Source organism: Coregonus clupeaformis, chromosome 25 (assembly GCF_020615455.1).
Source record: "Coregonus clupeaformis isolate EN_2021a chromosome 25, ASM2061545v1, whole genome shotgun sequence".
Lineage (NCBI taxonomy): Eukaryota > Metazoa > Chordata > Actinopteri > Salmoniformes > Salmonidae > Coregonus > Coregonus clupeaformis.
In genome coordinates, this window is record NC_059216.1 from 35,758,392 (window position 1) to 35,774,758 (window position 16,367).

General features: G+C 41.0%; 1 protein-coding gene and 1 pseudogene across 1 annotated transcript; one reads left to right on the forward strand and one right to left on the reverse strand.

Moving 5' to 3' along the window:
• The first annotated feature begins 764 nt into the window (after positions 1-764).
• Positions 765-5,077, forward strand: rab32b (RAB32b, member RAS oncogene family). The gene is made up of 3 exons (XM_041848230.1): positions 765-1,025; positions 1,657-1,934; positions 4,452-5,077. Exons 1-3 carry the CDS (start codon positions 812-814, stop codon positions 4,587-4,589), a joined length of 630 nt encoding a protein of 209 aa, XP_041704164.1. The 5' UTR covers positions 765-811; the 3' UTR covers positions 4,590-5,077.
• A 5,172-nt stretch (positions 5,078-10,249) lies between these two features.
• LOC121538937 overlaps positions 10,250-16,367 on the reverse strand; it is a 28,433-nt pseudogene continuing 22,315 nt past the window's right edge.

Sequence of the window (16,367 nt, forward strand, 5' to 3'; positions counted from 1 at the left end):
ATGAATGTGTTTTGTTGTTTTGCTCAAAGCAAGTATGTATTATATTCAGAAAAAAGCACAGAGATTGTCACAGTCACTTTCTTCATCAGATAACTTCAGAATGAATATATTATACAGATACAATAACTAACTACTGTAAGAATGTAGCAAACAAAACCAGATGGATTCAAGTGCAATGTATCCGGTATGCTTCCATTTATAGAAAAACATTTTAAAATGTCTCTAATTTCTATTGAAAGTTTGTATATTTTATAAACAGCCCTCTATATCCATACTTGCAACAGTGTCTATTATAATATGACTGCCAAAAATGTAATTTGTTACTTTTGTGAATGTACAGTAAGTAGTATGCATCCTATTTTGGTAATGATTCAGATTAGTTTTACTAAAAGGAATTACTACGTTTATTTTACAATTTCTAAGTGTGTTGCTTATAGTTACTGTTGGGGTTGTACAGTATAATTCTTACTTTTACCAATTGTTATGATCTCACTATATATAATGTAATAAACAATTGATAGTATTATGAATAGGCTATTTGATTGATATGCCTTCATAGAGTCTAATCATGTTTTCTGTTTTAAACATGTATCAAACACAGTAGTGCAAACAGTCTTTGTCGTTCACATTATGAAAGATATATGTTTTGTTAGAATGAATAAAAAAAAATTTTTTTTGCACGTGTACTGAGTCATTCATTCATGGTGACTGTCTGTACCTTGGTCACCTGCAGCAAAAAGAAAGTGAAGCCTACCACTCTCTGGTCTATATCGCTAGCCTACAACAAAGCTGATGCTGTTGATATTTTATCATGGCGGGGGGTTCAGTATCGGTATGCACAGAGTGTTTGTTTAAAGTTTTGGTAATTGGAGAGAGAGGTGCTGGAAAAACCAGCTTTATCACGAGGTACGTTAACATGCGCTTCAAGGAGGAGTACAAGGCATCGATTGGAGTTGACTTCGCGTTGAAAACGATCGAATGGGACAATAAAACAGTGGTGAGACTTCAGCTTTGGGACATCGCAGGTAAACCGAATATGTTGAGCACACAGACACACAAACACGTGAAACAATAAAGAGAGGGCTTCCAATTTACTATGGATGGACAGATGTTTTCAGCAAGCACAATCATGTTTTTCTCACTCATAAAACTATAAAGCCTAGAAATAGAAATAAGATTATGCAACTAACTCAATAAAGCTAAAGAAAAGTTTACTCTATTAACAATAACAATTTCAATATTCCTATATAGAGAAGTGTAGAATTGGGCGTCAAAAAAGTGGACTGAAATTAGATCCTGATGATCTGTGTTTCAGTGATATATTTCATTGTGGAGTGGGGTTGACAATATGATGACAGTCACAGTTCTGTGTTTCTCTGCTTTTGTTATTGGGTCTGGGGTTACAGCTTTCTCCTTGCTAGGTTATCTCCATGGATTGTAGACAACATTTTGCTTTCCAAGTTGTACATTTTCCACAGCCAGATTAACATTTATGTAAGTGAACAGCTTTCCATTCAAAGTTAAGGAGGATTTAAGAAAGCAAAGCAGATGACAACTGTATGGCTGTGCCCCAAATGGCACCCTATTCCCTTTCTAGTGCACTACTTTTGGCCAGGGCCCATAGGGACACACTATGTTTTTCTCTATTTCCTGAAGGTCAGGAGAGGATTAGGAACATGACCAGACTATACTACAAGGAGGCCATGGGGGCGTTTGTGGTCTTTGACATGACCAAGATAGAGACGTTAGAGGCTGCCTCACAGTGGAAGCATGACCTAGATAGCAAAGTGAGACTGGCCAGTGGAAGCCCTATCCCTGCTGTCCTGTTAGCCAACAAGTGTGACCTGACAGAGGGAAACAAGGAGCTGTCTGCCCTCATGGACAACTACTGTAAAGAGAAAGGCTTCCTGGGTTGGTTTGAGACATCAGCAAAGGTAAGGGAGTCAGAGCGATATCAGTCATAGAATGAAGTCATGTGATGTACATTTTTGGACTTTAACACAGTAACAATGTACTCATAAAGGCTTAAGGTGTGTAAACATTAACTTTAAAGTTCATGCTATACAGTAGTTACAGTGCTTTAATGTGGTTTAAAGAAGCTGTGCATTGTGCAAGACAAACATTATGTAGTGCATTGGCTGTCAGCACAACAACCATTTGCCCTCACTCATCTGTTAGTAAAAGCTCTGTTCACCCTCATATAGAGTTTGGGGACTAATGGATATTGGGTCATTCCATTTCATTACACCCACCATCTCAGATTGTTGTGAAATCGTTTCTGTAGTTACAAAAACAGATACGATTTTTACATTCCTGAAACATTATTTTGTTAAAATTGAATTTGATCTATGAGAAATTAATCTAATTGATTGCACCCAAATCGGCCCTTTTAATTTATAGGATTCACATAATATTTAACAAATATAGTACCTAACAGCCGATTTGGACCAGACTTCTTTCTACCATTGAGTAAGACATGAGGATTCCAATAAAATTGTCAAAAGCCACCCACGGACCCCCCACACCCCATGCCAATCCCACCCCAACAACCAGTATACAGCATCAGTTCTCTATGTTTGACAAGTAGTATGGAGCTGTGGCTTGGAGTATTGCTTCTTCACCATTTGTAATGTATTCACTGTGAGTCTGGTGATGGCTTTTTCCCTCTGTTTAGAGAAATTAGCCATTGAAGTCACTTGTATAATTTACTATAAATTAATGTGAAAGTATCAGGTTTTGTCCACTAGACGCCACTGTTCCTGCTACTGCCACCACACCCTTTTATCAATTTTGCTGTTTTATTAAATGAGTCACAACAGTTTCTTTGCAACTTTGGGTCGAAAAGCCAATAGTGTTTGCTCATGATGAAAATAAATTGTGTGGTCAATTGTGTGGTCAAGCCAGTCCTCCATGAAAGCAATTCAGTTTGTCCTTCTCTTAGCAACCTAATACTTAAACCTAACTCTCCTTGAATAGTCCAACAAATGGCAGCTCTCTGAGGGCTGTATGATGCAATTCTCATATGAAGACTTTTCCTACAAGCCCAAAATTTTCATGGAGAAATGGGCTAGTGACTAAAATGTTGTGACAATAATAAAATTATAAACCATTGGGAAAGGGATACCTAGTCAGTTACACAACTGAATGCATTCAACCGAAATGTGTCTTCCGCATTTAACCCAACCCCTCTGAATCAAAGAGGTGTGTCATCGGCGCCCGGGGAGCAGTTGTTGTTGGGGGTTAACTGCCTTGCTCAAGGGCAGAACAGCAGATTTTTCCACCTTGCTGGCTCTCGGACTAGAACCAGCGCCATTTCGGGTTACTTGCCCAACGCTCTCAACCACTAGGCTACCTGCCGCCCATTGCAGTCATATGTTTTTCAATAAAATGATATTGTAGTGTGATTAGTGACATTTACCATTAAACTCAACCCAATACCATTACCATTGCAAAAAACTGTACAGTGTGTGTTTGGGACATTTACCATTGAAGACCATTAGAGACCATAACATTGAAACCAGTAGAACTGCTGTAGCCTAATATTTTGCTTGTTCACCAGGAATGGTCGAACAGCAACTAATACGGCCCTTTTTTGAAGGGAATAAACCACACACAGAGGGGCCGTTTCCTGGACACAAATTAAGCCGAGAAGGACAAACTAAATTGCTTTCATGGAAGACTGACTTGAATTGTGAGGTTGACCATATAATCTATTTTCATCATGAGCAAAAGCTAACGGTTTTCTACCCAAAGTTGCAAAGAAAATGTTGTGGTCCATTTAATAAACACGAGACCAGCAAAATGGACAAAAGTGTTTGGTGACAGTAGCAGGAACAGTGGCATCTAGTGGGCAAAACGTTGTACTTTCACACTATATAATGCAAGTGACTTCAACGGCTAATTTCTCAGAACAGGGGGGAAAAAACATCACCAGATTCACAGGCAATAAATTACAAAGGATGAAGAAGCAATACTCCAAGCAGTAGCTCCATACTACTTGTCAAACATAGAGAACCAATATTGTGTACTGGGTGGCTTTTGATAATTTCATTGGATTCCTCATGTTTTACTCATTGTTAGTAAGAATTATGGTCCAAATCGGATGTTAGGCACTATATTTATTGAAGATTATATGAATCCTATAAATTAAAATGGCCAGTTTGGGTGAAATCAATTATCTTAATTTCTCAGAGATCAAATTATATTTCAATCTTATCAGTTTCCAAGTATAGAAAAGATTTCAGAACAATCTGAGATGGTGGGTTTCAAAATCCTTTTCTTGTGCTTTTTGAGGTGGAATGACTCTGTTGTAATTGAATGAAAAACTGCTACAAACCTGATATTGACTCTGACTGTGACCAAAAGGGGTTGCATTTCACCATTCTTAAATAACCTCAGAAGGAATTTAAAAAGTGTTCCTTGTACCATGTTCCCCTGTGTCTGACTTTCAGGACAATCTCAATGTTGACGAGGCAGGAGCCTTCCTAGTGGAGAACATGCTGCGGATTGACAGAGGGCTATCCAGCAGAGACAACAAAAATGACAGGATCAACATGAGACAGTCCAAGGAAACATTTCAATGCTGCTAGTACCACCATGGAGACAATGGACTCAGGGGACAGAGGGATAGAGGGACTTGAACAGGGAAGGACAGCTGGGTAAACTCATACTTGTACATAAATATGTAATTTCAACCAGCATTGCCCACTGGTTGTCAGGCATGTCAGTTTATATCATTCTCATTTCACACCCTCACATATGATTTCAACACATTCCATCAGCAGTACATGGGTATCTATGTGTGGGGTTTGTAATAAACACCTCTATGGAGATGATTGAGCTCATATCCTCTGGTAATCCACTGATCCAATCAGCAGGCAAATAAACCGACTAGAAGGAATTCACAGACTGCTACATAGTCTCCTGAGCTACAGCAGCTTGCTGTGAGAACACTGGCTATGATTACAGAAATATAATGAATAGAATATTAATTCTATGGCTGTGACACTCCCTTTATATTTACATTTACATTTTACATTTTAGTCATTTAGCAGACGCTCTTATCCAGAGCGACTTACAGGAGCAATTAGGGTTAAGTGCCTTGCTCAAGGGCACATTTACGTCATTTAGCAGACGCTCTTATCCAGAGCGACTACAAATTGGTGCATTCACCCTATAGCCAGTGGGATAACCACTTTACAATTATACTTTTTTTTTTTTTTGGGGGGCTGCTCACACGGGTTACATAATCTTGCTGTCTGACTAACATAAAAGCGAAACTATGTTAGCTTTTATAAGACTGACTGACAACTTTTTTTAATTAAATTTTATCCTTGTCAAACTCTTCGATATCATTATTTCCTACTCCCTCACCAGATAGAGGAGATCTCTAAGACAATATTATTGTCAAACACTCATTCAGTGAACTATAGCAGCCACACTATTGTAGATAGAGGAAATAACTTTCAGCATGACCCATTTTCTGGCATGCTTTCTTGAAGAAATATCTGAGAATGCAACATAATGCTAGTGCTAGTGCTGCACCCTCCGGAGATGTGTTCTATATTGGAGTGTGCTATATTCAGTGTAGAGGACCCGTCTCAGTCACAGTCTCTAGATGGAGAACGTGTGTTTAAAGGAGCAATCTGCAGTTCAAACCACAACAAGGCGGGCACCCCACCACTGTTTTTATAAACAGCTAAGCAAGGGAAGTGGGGTTAGAAATGTAACCACTTTCAAATTCACAGACAGAGCTCTGGTTGCAAGGACTGACCATCCATGAGATTATAGTTTTAACCATGTCGGGGCATGGACTGAAAGCGTTCCACAGGGATTCTGGCCCATGTTGACTCCAATGCTTCCCACAGTTGAGTCAAGTTGGCTGGATGTCCTTTGGGTGGTGGACCATTCTTGATATACACGGGAAACTGTTGAGCGTGAAAACCTCAGCAGCGTTGCAGTTCTTGACACAAACCGGTGTGCCTGGCACTTACAACCATACCACGTTGAAAGGCACTTAAATATTTTGTCTTGCCCATTCACCCTCTGAATGGCATACATACATAATCCATGTCTCAATTGTCCCAACGCTTAATAATCCTTATTTAACCTGTCTTCTCCCCTGCATCTACACTGATTGAAGTGGATTTAACAAGTGACATCAATAAAGGATTCACAAGTGACATCACCTGGATTCACCTGGGCAGTCTATGTCATGGAAAGAGCAGGTGTCCTTAATTTTTAGAACACTCGGTGCATTTGAAAGGTATTCAGACCCCTTGACTTTTTCCACATTTTGTTACGTTACAGCCTTATTCTAAAATGGATTAAATAAATAAAAATCCTCATCAATCTACACACAATACCCCATAATGACAAAGCGAAAAAAGGTTTTTCAATTTTTTTGCAAATGTATTAAAAATAAAAAACAGTAATACATTATTTACATAAGTATTCAGACCCTTTGCTATGAGACTCGAAATTTAGCTCAGGTGCATCCTGTTTCCATTAATCATCCTTGAAATGTTTCTACAGCTTGATTGGAGTCCACCAGTGGTAAATTCAATTGATTGGACATGATTTGGAAAGGCACACATCTGTCTATATAAGGTCCCACAGTTAACAGTGCATGTCAGAGCAAAAACCAAGCCATGAGGTGAAGAAATTGTCCGTAGAGTTCAGAGACAGGATTGTGTCGAGGCACAGATCTGGGGAAGGGTACCAAAAAAATTCTGCAGCATTGAAGTTCCCCAAGAACACAGTGGCCATGATTCTTAAATGGAAGAAGTTTGGAATCACCTAGACTCTTCCTAGAGCTGGCCGCCCGGCCAAACTGAGCAATCAAGGGGGAAGGGCCTTCATCAGGAAGGTGACCAAGAACCCGATGGTCACTTTGATAGAGCTCCAGAGTTCCTCTGTGGAGATGGGAGGACCTTCCAGAAGGAAAACCATCTCTGCAGCACTCCGCCAATCAGGCTTTATGGTAGAGTGGCCAGACGGAAGCCACTCCTCAGAAAAAGGCACATGACAGCTCCTTTTGGAGTTTGCCAAAAGGCACCTAAAGGACTCAGACCATGAGAAACAACATTCTCTGGTCTGATGAAACCAAGATTGAACTCTTTGGCCTGAATGCCAAGCGTCACGTCTGGAGGAAACCTGGCACCATCCCTACAGTGAAGGTGGATGTTTTTCAGCAGCAGGGACTGGGAGACTGGTCAGGATCGAGGGAAAGATGAACGGAGCAAAGTACAGAGAGATCCTTGATGAAAACCTGCTCCAGAGTGCTCAGGACCTCAGACTGGGGCGAAGGTTCACCTTCCAACAGGACAACGACCCTAAGCACACAGCCAAGACAACGCAGGAGTGGCTTCGGGACAAGTCTCTGAATGTCCTTGAGTGGCCCAGCCAGAGCCCAGACTTGATCCCGATCTAACATCTCTTGAGAGAGCTGAAAATAGCTGTGCAGCGACGCTCCCCATCCAACCTGACAGAGCTTGAGAGGATCTGCAGAGAAGAATGGGAGAAACTCCCCAAATACAGGTGTGCCAAGCTTGTAGCGTCATACCCAAGAAGACTCAAGACTGTAATCGCTGCCAAAGGTGCTTCAATAAAGTACTGAGTAAAGGGTCTGAATACTTATGTAAATGAGATATATATATATGTATATATGTTTTATGTAAATTTGCAAAAATGTCTAAAAACCTGTTTTTTGGGGTATTGTGTGTAGATTGATTAGGGGAAAAACTATTTAATCCATTTTGGAATAAGGCTGTAACGTAACAAAATGTGGAAAAAGTCAAGGGGTCTGAATACTTTCCTTCTCCTCTCTTTAAGGGTGTGCTGTTTTACAGTTGTTATCCTCTCTTTAAGGGTGTGCTGTTTTACAGTTGTTATCCCTGTCATGTAATCAATTCCCAAATTTGAAATGATTTTTTTGCCACACATTGTATTTTGTTGTTGCTTATTAATATAGTTCTTTATTCTTTGGAAGTGAAACCTTGACCCTTATACTGTATTTGCTGACATGCCGCATATTAGTGACAGGTTATTTTTACATCCCATCTGTACTTTACTGTCCTGTAGTTTTACTTTGCAGTGTCCTCAGACTCCTCGCTGTGTGTCTAGGGATCTGTTCTATATACTCTACTGGTTGCTGTGCTATACACTCTATAGCACTCGGCCACATTCAGGTTTCTGTCTGTGTCACATATGGGCTGGTTTTCCGGACAAATATACCCCTGGACTAAAAAGCACTTTCAATGAAGATTCACCATTGAGCATGCTTTGTAGTCCAAGACTTAATCTGTGTCCAGGAAACCGACCCTATATGTTCAGAGTAACTTCGTCTTGAAAACTGTGAACCTGACAGCACCGTGATAGCTTATGATTGATACTGTGTGTATGTGTTCACCATGATCAGGTTTGGTGCAGCAGGACAGTCATGATCATGGTCATGCATTGTGTTGTTAGTTTACCTCCTATGAGTAAGTGACTGAGGAGAAGTAACACAACTTCTAAATATGGATTACATCCTAGATATAGCCAGGAGACCTAGATTCAGGAGTCAAGCTAAGATGTTGCCCCAAATACTTTTACATTCTGGACCAACACATAATAGCTCATTAATAGCGCATTAATAACTGATCTATTATTAAAGACGTGCTAATAAATGTGACATTGTGAATGAAAGACCCTTTATTCAACCCATCCTAACACTTTTTAAATTCTCCTATTTTCATTCACTCTCTCTGGGAACTACTGCTACGTACGGTGTTATGAAGAATTCTGATGAGCCAAACTGTTTATTGAATTAGTACAGCATGCTGTTCAAGTAGCTAGCACCAGATACTACTTTATGTTGTTTATTGAGTTGGCACCAAAGACAGTTCTAGCTAGGCTAGCAGCAGATACACGGTCTGAGTCCCAAATGGCACCCTATTCCCTACATAGCCCACTTCTATTGACCAGGGCCCATAGGGGCCCCTATTGACCAGGGCACTATCTAGGGCAGGGATGGGCAACTTTGATGGGGTGGGGGCCACAAAAAGTACCCAAACATACAGTCAGAGCCAGCCCTAGCCTTTTGGGCGCCCTAAGCAAAAAAACTTTGGAGGGAGAGAAAATATTTGTTGACAGCAGAGATATTTTTGTACATTTTAGAGTCCATTTCCTGCAATTCTACACATTTTGCCATGGGCATAGAGTAAATGTTGCAGTTTTAAAGCAAGTTTGTTGCAATTCTACACATTTTGCAATGGGGCAGAGAGAAAAATTTGCTGTTTTACAGCTAATTTCCTGCAATTCTACACTTTTTGCCATAGGGTGGATACCATAGGGTGGATTTACCATAGGGTCTTATTTTGGTGACATGATGATCAATGCTTGACTGCCGTTTGACAAATAAACATATTTTTGCTCTTATCCATAATCATCTCATCATGTAGACTAGTCCCCCGCACAACCTACCCGCACTGTATCTGCGAGCTGTTCGCTATAGTGCACATGCCAAGAACAGAGTAGGCACATTTGTTATTTAACGCTACAGTTTTTGTGACAAAACTATCCGTAGCGTTGAAAATGCGATGGAAACACATTGAATTTAAGATGTTTATTCAGTACATTAAAATGTAAGTGAAAAAAGTACATTTTCATGTCATCACGCACTGACTTTTATCCACAACGAGTCAGTTTGGTGGAAACACACTACCGGTGGGAAAATGAGCATATTTTCTTTATGCACATTTTAGAATATTTGCATGAAAATCTGTCGCAAATTGGATGGACAACTGATATAACAAGATAAAAACTTCTGATGCACAACCAAAATACTTGTTGTTTTTGGGAATTGATCCACGGGCCTACAAAAGGGCCAGTTGCCTATCGTTGATCTAGGGAATAGGGTGCCATTTGGGACACGGCCACACTTTCTATTATCTGGCTCTTCTATCTCTCTCACTGCATCCTGTGCACCATTCAGTAGGGTTTAGCCAAAACTCCTCCAATGGCTTCTCTTCTATCCAACACATTGGGGGCTGTTTCATATTCATAAACTGTCTTTTACATGCAAATGAACACTGTTTAAATAAAAATATATATCGAGAGAGAGCTTGGATACTGAAGTTGATGGCCCATACTAATTTATGTACGGGTTTTCAGTGTTTTTATATTCTTACAGAGCATGACACTGAAACCCTCAACTGATCTGGCATATGTCGCTGTCCATGTTGCTGAATTATATAAAGATTCAAACCTAAAACGCTCTGCTGGTCATCTGTAGAAGAGAAGGATGGGAGAGGGGAGAGGGGTGGAAAGAGGAGAGAGGGATGGGATGAGGAGAGAGGGGTGGAAAGAGGAGAGAGGGGTGGGATGAGGAGAGAGGGGTGGAAAGAGGAGAGAGGGATGGGATGAGGAGAGAGGGTTAGATGAGAAGAGAGGGCTGGGGATTCAGGAGGAGAGAGAAGGCAAAAAAATGGCTTGCCTTAAGATGGAAGCCTCCTCATACAGAGTGGCTCCAATGCGTCTTCTCGATTTTAGATATTGTTCTTTCGAAATTGTCCAATGCACGTTCTCATGGTGCGAATGAAAGAAGCTTAACGATGTGGTCAAATGCAGCTGAAAGTGTAAGAACTCCTGCTATGAAGAGTTAAATCAAACGGGTCACTCGAGTGGGAGGGATGAGATGGGGTGGGTTTTATTTTGGATTTATTTTCCAATTCATCTTGTAATGGTGGAATCAATTAGCATAATATTTATTTTTTACTTGGTAGGTCTGTGCATGTACATGAAATGATTATCATGTGATATGCACGTGCGCTGACAAAGCATTTGTCATTTGTCCAATGCTGTTTATTCTGCCTATTGATTGAACACATAACAATAATAATAAGAAGAAGAAGAAGAAGAAGAAGAAGAAGAAGAAGAAGAAGAAGAAGAAGAAGAAGAAGAAGAAGAAGAAGAAGAAGAAGAAGAAGAAGAAGAAGAAAGAAAGAACGGGAGATAGGAGGAGAGACTGTAAATTACATGTTCTAACACTTGTCTAACATAATACACCTGTAACTCTATTGAACCACCATGTTCAATATTTCTGATGGATATTTTCAATTCCCATCAATGTCTCCTCTTGGTGTTTTTCTATTTCTATTTTATAATATTTCTATTTTCTATTTAGTACATCAGTGATGTCATCACTGGGGCCGAGCTCCCTGCCATCCAGGACCTCTAAATCAGACGGTGTCAGAGGAAGGCCAGAAGAATTGTCAAAGACGGTTCACTCTGCTACCGTACGGCAAACGGTACCGGGGCATTGGCTCCCGGACCAACAGGCTCCGAGACTGCTTCTACCCCCAAGCCGCTAAATAGCCATAAGGCTGTTAAATAGTTAATGAAATGGTTACCCGGAGTATCCATATTGACCCTATCCTGCACTGACTCTATGCATACTCACAAGACTATATATACACTCACTCATTCACACACACTACACTGACACTCTCACATAAACCCCCCACACATTCACATACACTATATACGCATATACACATAACACACACGTACCCCTGCACATTGATCTGGTACTGGCGCTCCCTGTATATAGCTTCATTCTTACGTATTTTATTCCTCGTGTTATTATTTGAATTACTATTTTTAAACTCTGCATCGTTGTGTAGGGCTCGTAAGCAATCATTTTTCAGCTCATGTGACAAATACAATTTGATTTGATTTGTCCCTTTGTAATGGATTGCTCTGAGAGCGGCTGCTGGGTAGCAATGTTGATAAACTGTGCCATCTAGTGTCTATTTTTCATAGCCTATCATGCCAAACATTTGTTGGCAAGAGCGCATACAGATCTGGGTCAGGTTATCTTTGTCACACTCTATGAACTCATAAGTAATAGCTACCTCCAGTAGCACTATTTGACCAATGCATTTAAAAAGTCTCTAATGAATTCCTTGGTGTGTAATTCTTTGTTTTGATATTAAATAGTGTTTCATACATATGAACAATGCAAATAAGAATGAAACAGTGCTTAATCAACATATCTGTAACAATGAACATATTGCACAACATTTTTTTTTTCTTCCACTGCATGCCTCTGAACATCAGTGAAATGGTCCATTGGTCATAAGATGAATGATTTCACAGATAAAAAGTGGCGGCCCAGTGCCCACATATCTGAGACCAGTGAGGTGTTACCATTACTGGCTAACTATCTAGCTACTTCCCTCTCCTTACTGCCGCAGGTGGGAGCGAAGGACACTGTGTCCCGTGTTGTTGTGTTGCCAGCTTGCAGTGCAAACTCTCCCAATTGAGCAGTGTAAACTGTATTACGGTATGGCGATAGCCTCTGCCGAGTCCCCAAAAACCAGATGTTCAGGTTTTCAGGGGAAATGGAAAGAGAACCTGTGACTCGACTTCCACTTTTGGACGTTAATAAGGCGACACTCCATCTTAACTCCTCCTCCAAATTTACTGGATTGGTTGAACAGTGCAGAAGAGAACCTCCCCCGAGACACTATTTTTTCTTCTCGTCAAGTATGTAGGGGATCTTGTTTCAGGGAGTTTTCACACTTTGTCCCTTTCAGTCAATTTGTGTGCAGTGTGAACACTCCAAAAGAGCTCAGACCCTTCAAAAGAGCCCCGAAGCGAACCGAGACCCATCTCGAGAGGTGGTCTGAGTTCGGTTTGCTTAAATTCTGTGATCCGGTTCCCTTTTTTAGGGCAATGTGAACACAAAGCTCCCCCGTTCACTTGTCATTATTCCTGAAACACACACTACATTGCTGCAACACCATTTCCCCTGACATAACCCAGCACATTGGTGCCTCAAAAGAGAGTAGATAATGTACAGGTAGGTTGGAAGAAAAAAACGTGTTCTGTTTTTGTGTATTGATTAGCGATTGTCAAGGATGCACAGAAATTCCAAAATATGTGTGGAGTTTTCAGTTCTGATTATTTGTTTGCAATATGTGATCTATAGGGTAAGAGAGCTTCATAAGCTGTTTATTCGATTGTGGGGTTTGAAAAGTGTGAGAAGGCAACATACAAAACATTACGAACATCTGTTATTTTCATGACAGACTGATCAGGTGAATCCAGGTGAAAGCTATGATCCTTTATTGATGTCACTTGTTAAATCCACTTCAATCAGTGCAGATGAAGGGGAGGAGACAAGTTAAAGATCGATTTTTAAGCCTTGAGACAATTGAGACATGGATTGTGTATGTGTGCCATTCAGAGGGTGAATGGGCAAGACCAAATATTTAAGTGCCTTTGAACAGGGTATGGTGGTAGGTGCCAAGCGCACCGGTTTGTATCAACAACTGCAACGCTGATGGGTTTTTCACACTCAACATTTTCCCCATGTGTATTAAGAATGGTCCACCACCCAAAAAACATCCAGCCAACTTGACACAACCGTTGGAAGCATTGGAGTCAACATGGGCAAGTATCCCTGTGGAACGCTTTCGACACCTTGTAGAGTCCATGCCCCGACAACTTGAGACTGTTCTGAGGCCAGGCTGCTCTCCTACTCTAAATAAAATCAAGTGGGATGAAACAAATTGGAGATGGTGACCAAATCCAGATGGTGAGCAATACTACAAGTTATTTCTCCCTCGCCTATCGAAATAAACATACATTTATTTGACAGGTTTTAACTAGTGCCATGCTGCTGTTGTTGCCAGCATAAACTAGCTGGGAAGGGCTCATCAGGACGACTGAATGAACTGAATCCATTGGTCTCCACACTCGACTCTCAGCTGCGTAACACGTCATCAATTTGGGCACAAGGTGTGTTCGTACAGCCTCTCCCGTTTCAGGAGAGAACAAGGACTATGCATAATTACAGTTTTACATGTCCCTATGGCATTTATGGATTGAAATAATTATGTTGGACAAAATATTTGACAACCGTTAAAGGATAATTAAATGAAATTGGAATTTATTTTATTGATGTAATTTCTAAAGCCATACAACAAAATTAACAGAACCTATCAAATGCATTCAAATCCTAATAAACTAAACACACATTTTGTGAAGTTGCTGTGAAGGTCATTAAATAGTACCCGCAAAACACCAGTCTCAACGTCAACGGTGAAGAGGCGACTCCGGGATGCTGACCTTCTAGGCAGAGTTGCAAAGAAAAATACATATCTCAGACTGGCCAATAAAAACAAAATATTAAGATGGGCAGTCTGAGATATGGCTATTTCTTTGCAACTCTGCCTAGAAGGTCAGCATCCCGGAGTCGCCTCTTCACTGTTGACGTTAAGATGGTGTTTTGCGGGTACTATTTAATGAAGCTGCCAGTTGAGGACCTGTGAGGCGTCTGTTTCTCAAACTAGACACTCTAATGTATTTGTCCTCTTGCTCAGTTGTGCACCGGGGCCTCCCACTCCTCTTTCTATTCTGGTTAGAGCCAGTTTGCGCTGTTCTGTGAAGGGAGTAGTACACAGCGTTGTACGAGATCTTCAGTTTCTTGGCAATTTCTCGCATGGAATAGCCTTCATTTCTCAGAACAAGAATAGACTGACAAGTTTCAGAAGAAAGTTATTTGTTTCTGGACATTTTGAGCCTGTAATCGAACCCACATTTGCTGACGCTCTAGATACTCAACTAGTCTCAAGAAGGCCAGTTTTATTGCTTCTTTAATCAGCACAACAGTTTTCAGCTGTGCTAAAATAATTGCAAAAGGGTTTTCTAATGATCAATTAGCCTTTTTAAAATGATAAACTTGGATTAGCAAACACAACGTGCCATTGGAACACAGGACTGATGGTTGCTGATAATGGGCCTGTGTACGCCTATGTAGATATTCCATTAAAAATCTGCTGTTTTCAGCTACAATAGCCTTTTACAACATTAACAATGTCTACACTGTATTTCTGATCAATTTGATGTTATTTTAATGGACAACATAATTGCTTTTCTTTTGAAAACAAGGACATTTCTAAGTGACCCCAAACTTTTGAACGGTACTGTACGTCTCCGAGTCCCTGCGCCAGGGATTCATATGTCCCTCCACTTCGCCCGTCTCCTCAAGTGTATTTTTTGTGAAGAAGAAAGACGTGGTCTGTGCCCGTGCATTGATTACCGAGCACTGAACAACGGGACAATACGTTATAGTTATCCTCTACCCCTCATTCCATCGGTATTCGAGTCAATGCATGGGGCGCGCTTCTTCACAAAATTTGATCTCTGAAGTGCGTACAACCTGGTGCGTGTCCGAGCGGAGGACGAGTGGAAGACAGCATTCAGCACAACCACGGGGCATTACGAATACCTGGTGATTTTTTAAAATTTTATTTCACCTTTATTTAACCAGGTAAGCCAGTTGAGAACAAGTTCTCATTTACAACTGCGACCTGGCCAAGATAAAGCAAAGCAGTGCGATAAAAACAACAACACAGAGTTACATATGGGGTAAAAAAAACATAAGGTCATAAAATACAACAGAAAATATATATACAGTGTGTGCAAATGTAGCAAGTTATGGAGGTAAGGCAATAAATAGGCTATAGTGCAAAATAATTACAATTAGTATTAACACTGGAATGCTAGATGTGCAAGAGATTATGTGCAAATAGAGATACTGGGGTGCAAAAGAGCAAAATAAATAACAATATAGGGATGAGTTAGTTGGGTGGGCTAATTTCAGATGGGCTGTGTACATGTGCAGTGATCGGTAAGGTGCTCTGACAACTGATGCTTAAAGTTAGTGAGGGAGATAAGAGTCTCCAGCTTCAGAGATTTTTGCAATTCGTTCCAGTCATTGGCAGCAGAGAACTGGAAGGAATGGCGGCCAAAGGAGGTGTTGGCCGTACGGTTCGATGAATGCTCCATCCGTCTTCCCGTCCTTTGTGAACGAGGTGTTTCGGGACATGCTTGGTCACGGTGTAGTGGTCTACATCGATGACATTCTGGTGTATTCCTCTAGGCGCGCCGAGCATGTGTCCCTGGTTCGCAAAGTACTGGGCCAACTGTTGGAACATGACCTTTATGCCAAGGCAGAAAAGTGTCTGTTTTTCCAACAGTCTGTCTCCTACCGCATTACCACCTCAGGTGTGGAGATGGAGGGAGATCACATTACAGCCGTGCGTAATTGGCAGACTCCAACCACGGTAAAGGAGGTGCAGTGCTTTATTGGCTTTGCCAACTACTATCAGAGGTTTATCCGGGGCTTTGGCAAGGTCGCAGCTCCCGTCACATCTTTATTGAAGGGTGGGCCGTCCCGGCTCCGCTGGTCTGCTGAGGCTGACAGGGCCTTCAGTAACCAGAGGGTTCTATTCACCTCAGCCCCGGTACTGGCACATCCCGATCCGTCACTACCGTTCGTAGTGGAGGTAGATGCATAGAGGTAGGAATAGGCG

What these genes read in the sequence shown, in the direction of transcription:
- rab32b (XM_041848230.1), top strand. Translation starts at nt 812, where the DNA reads ATGGCGGGGGGTTCAGTATCGGTATGCACAGAGTGTTTGTTTAAAGTT. An exon ending in TCAGCTTTGGGACATCGCAG is followed by an intron (nt 1,026 to 1,656) that starts GTAAACCGAATA and finishes TATTTCCTGAAG; the next exon opens with GTCAGGAGAGGATTAGGAAC. An exon ending in GGTTTGAGACATCAGCAAAG is followed by an intron (nt 1,935 to 4,451) that starts GTAAGGGAGTCA and finishes TCTGACTTTCAG; the next exon opens with GACAATCTCAATGTTGACGA.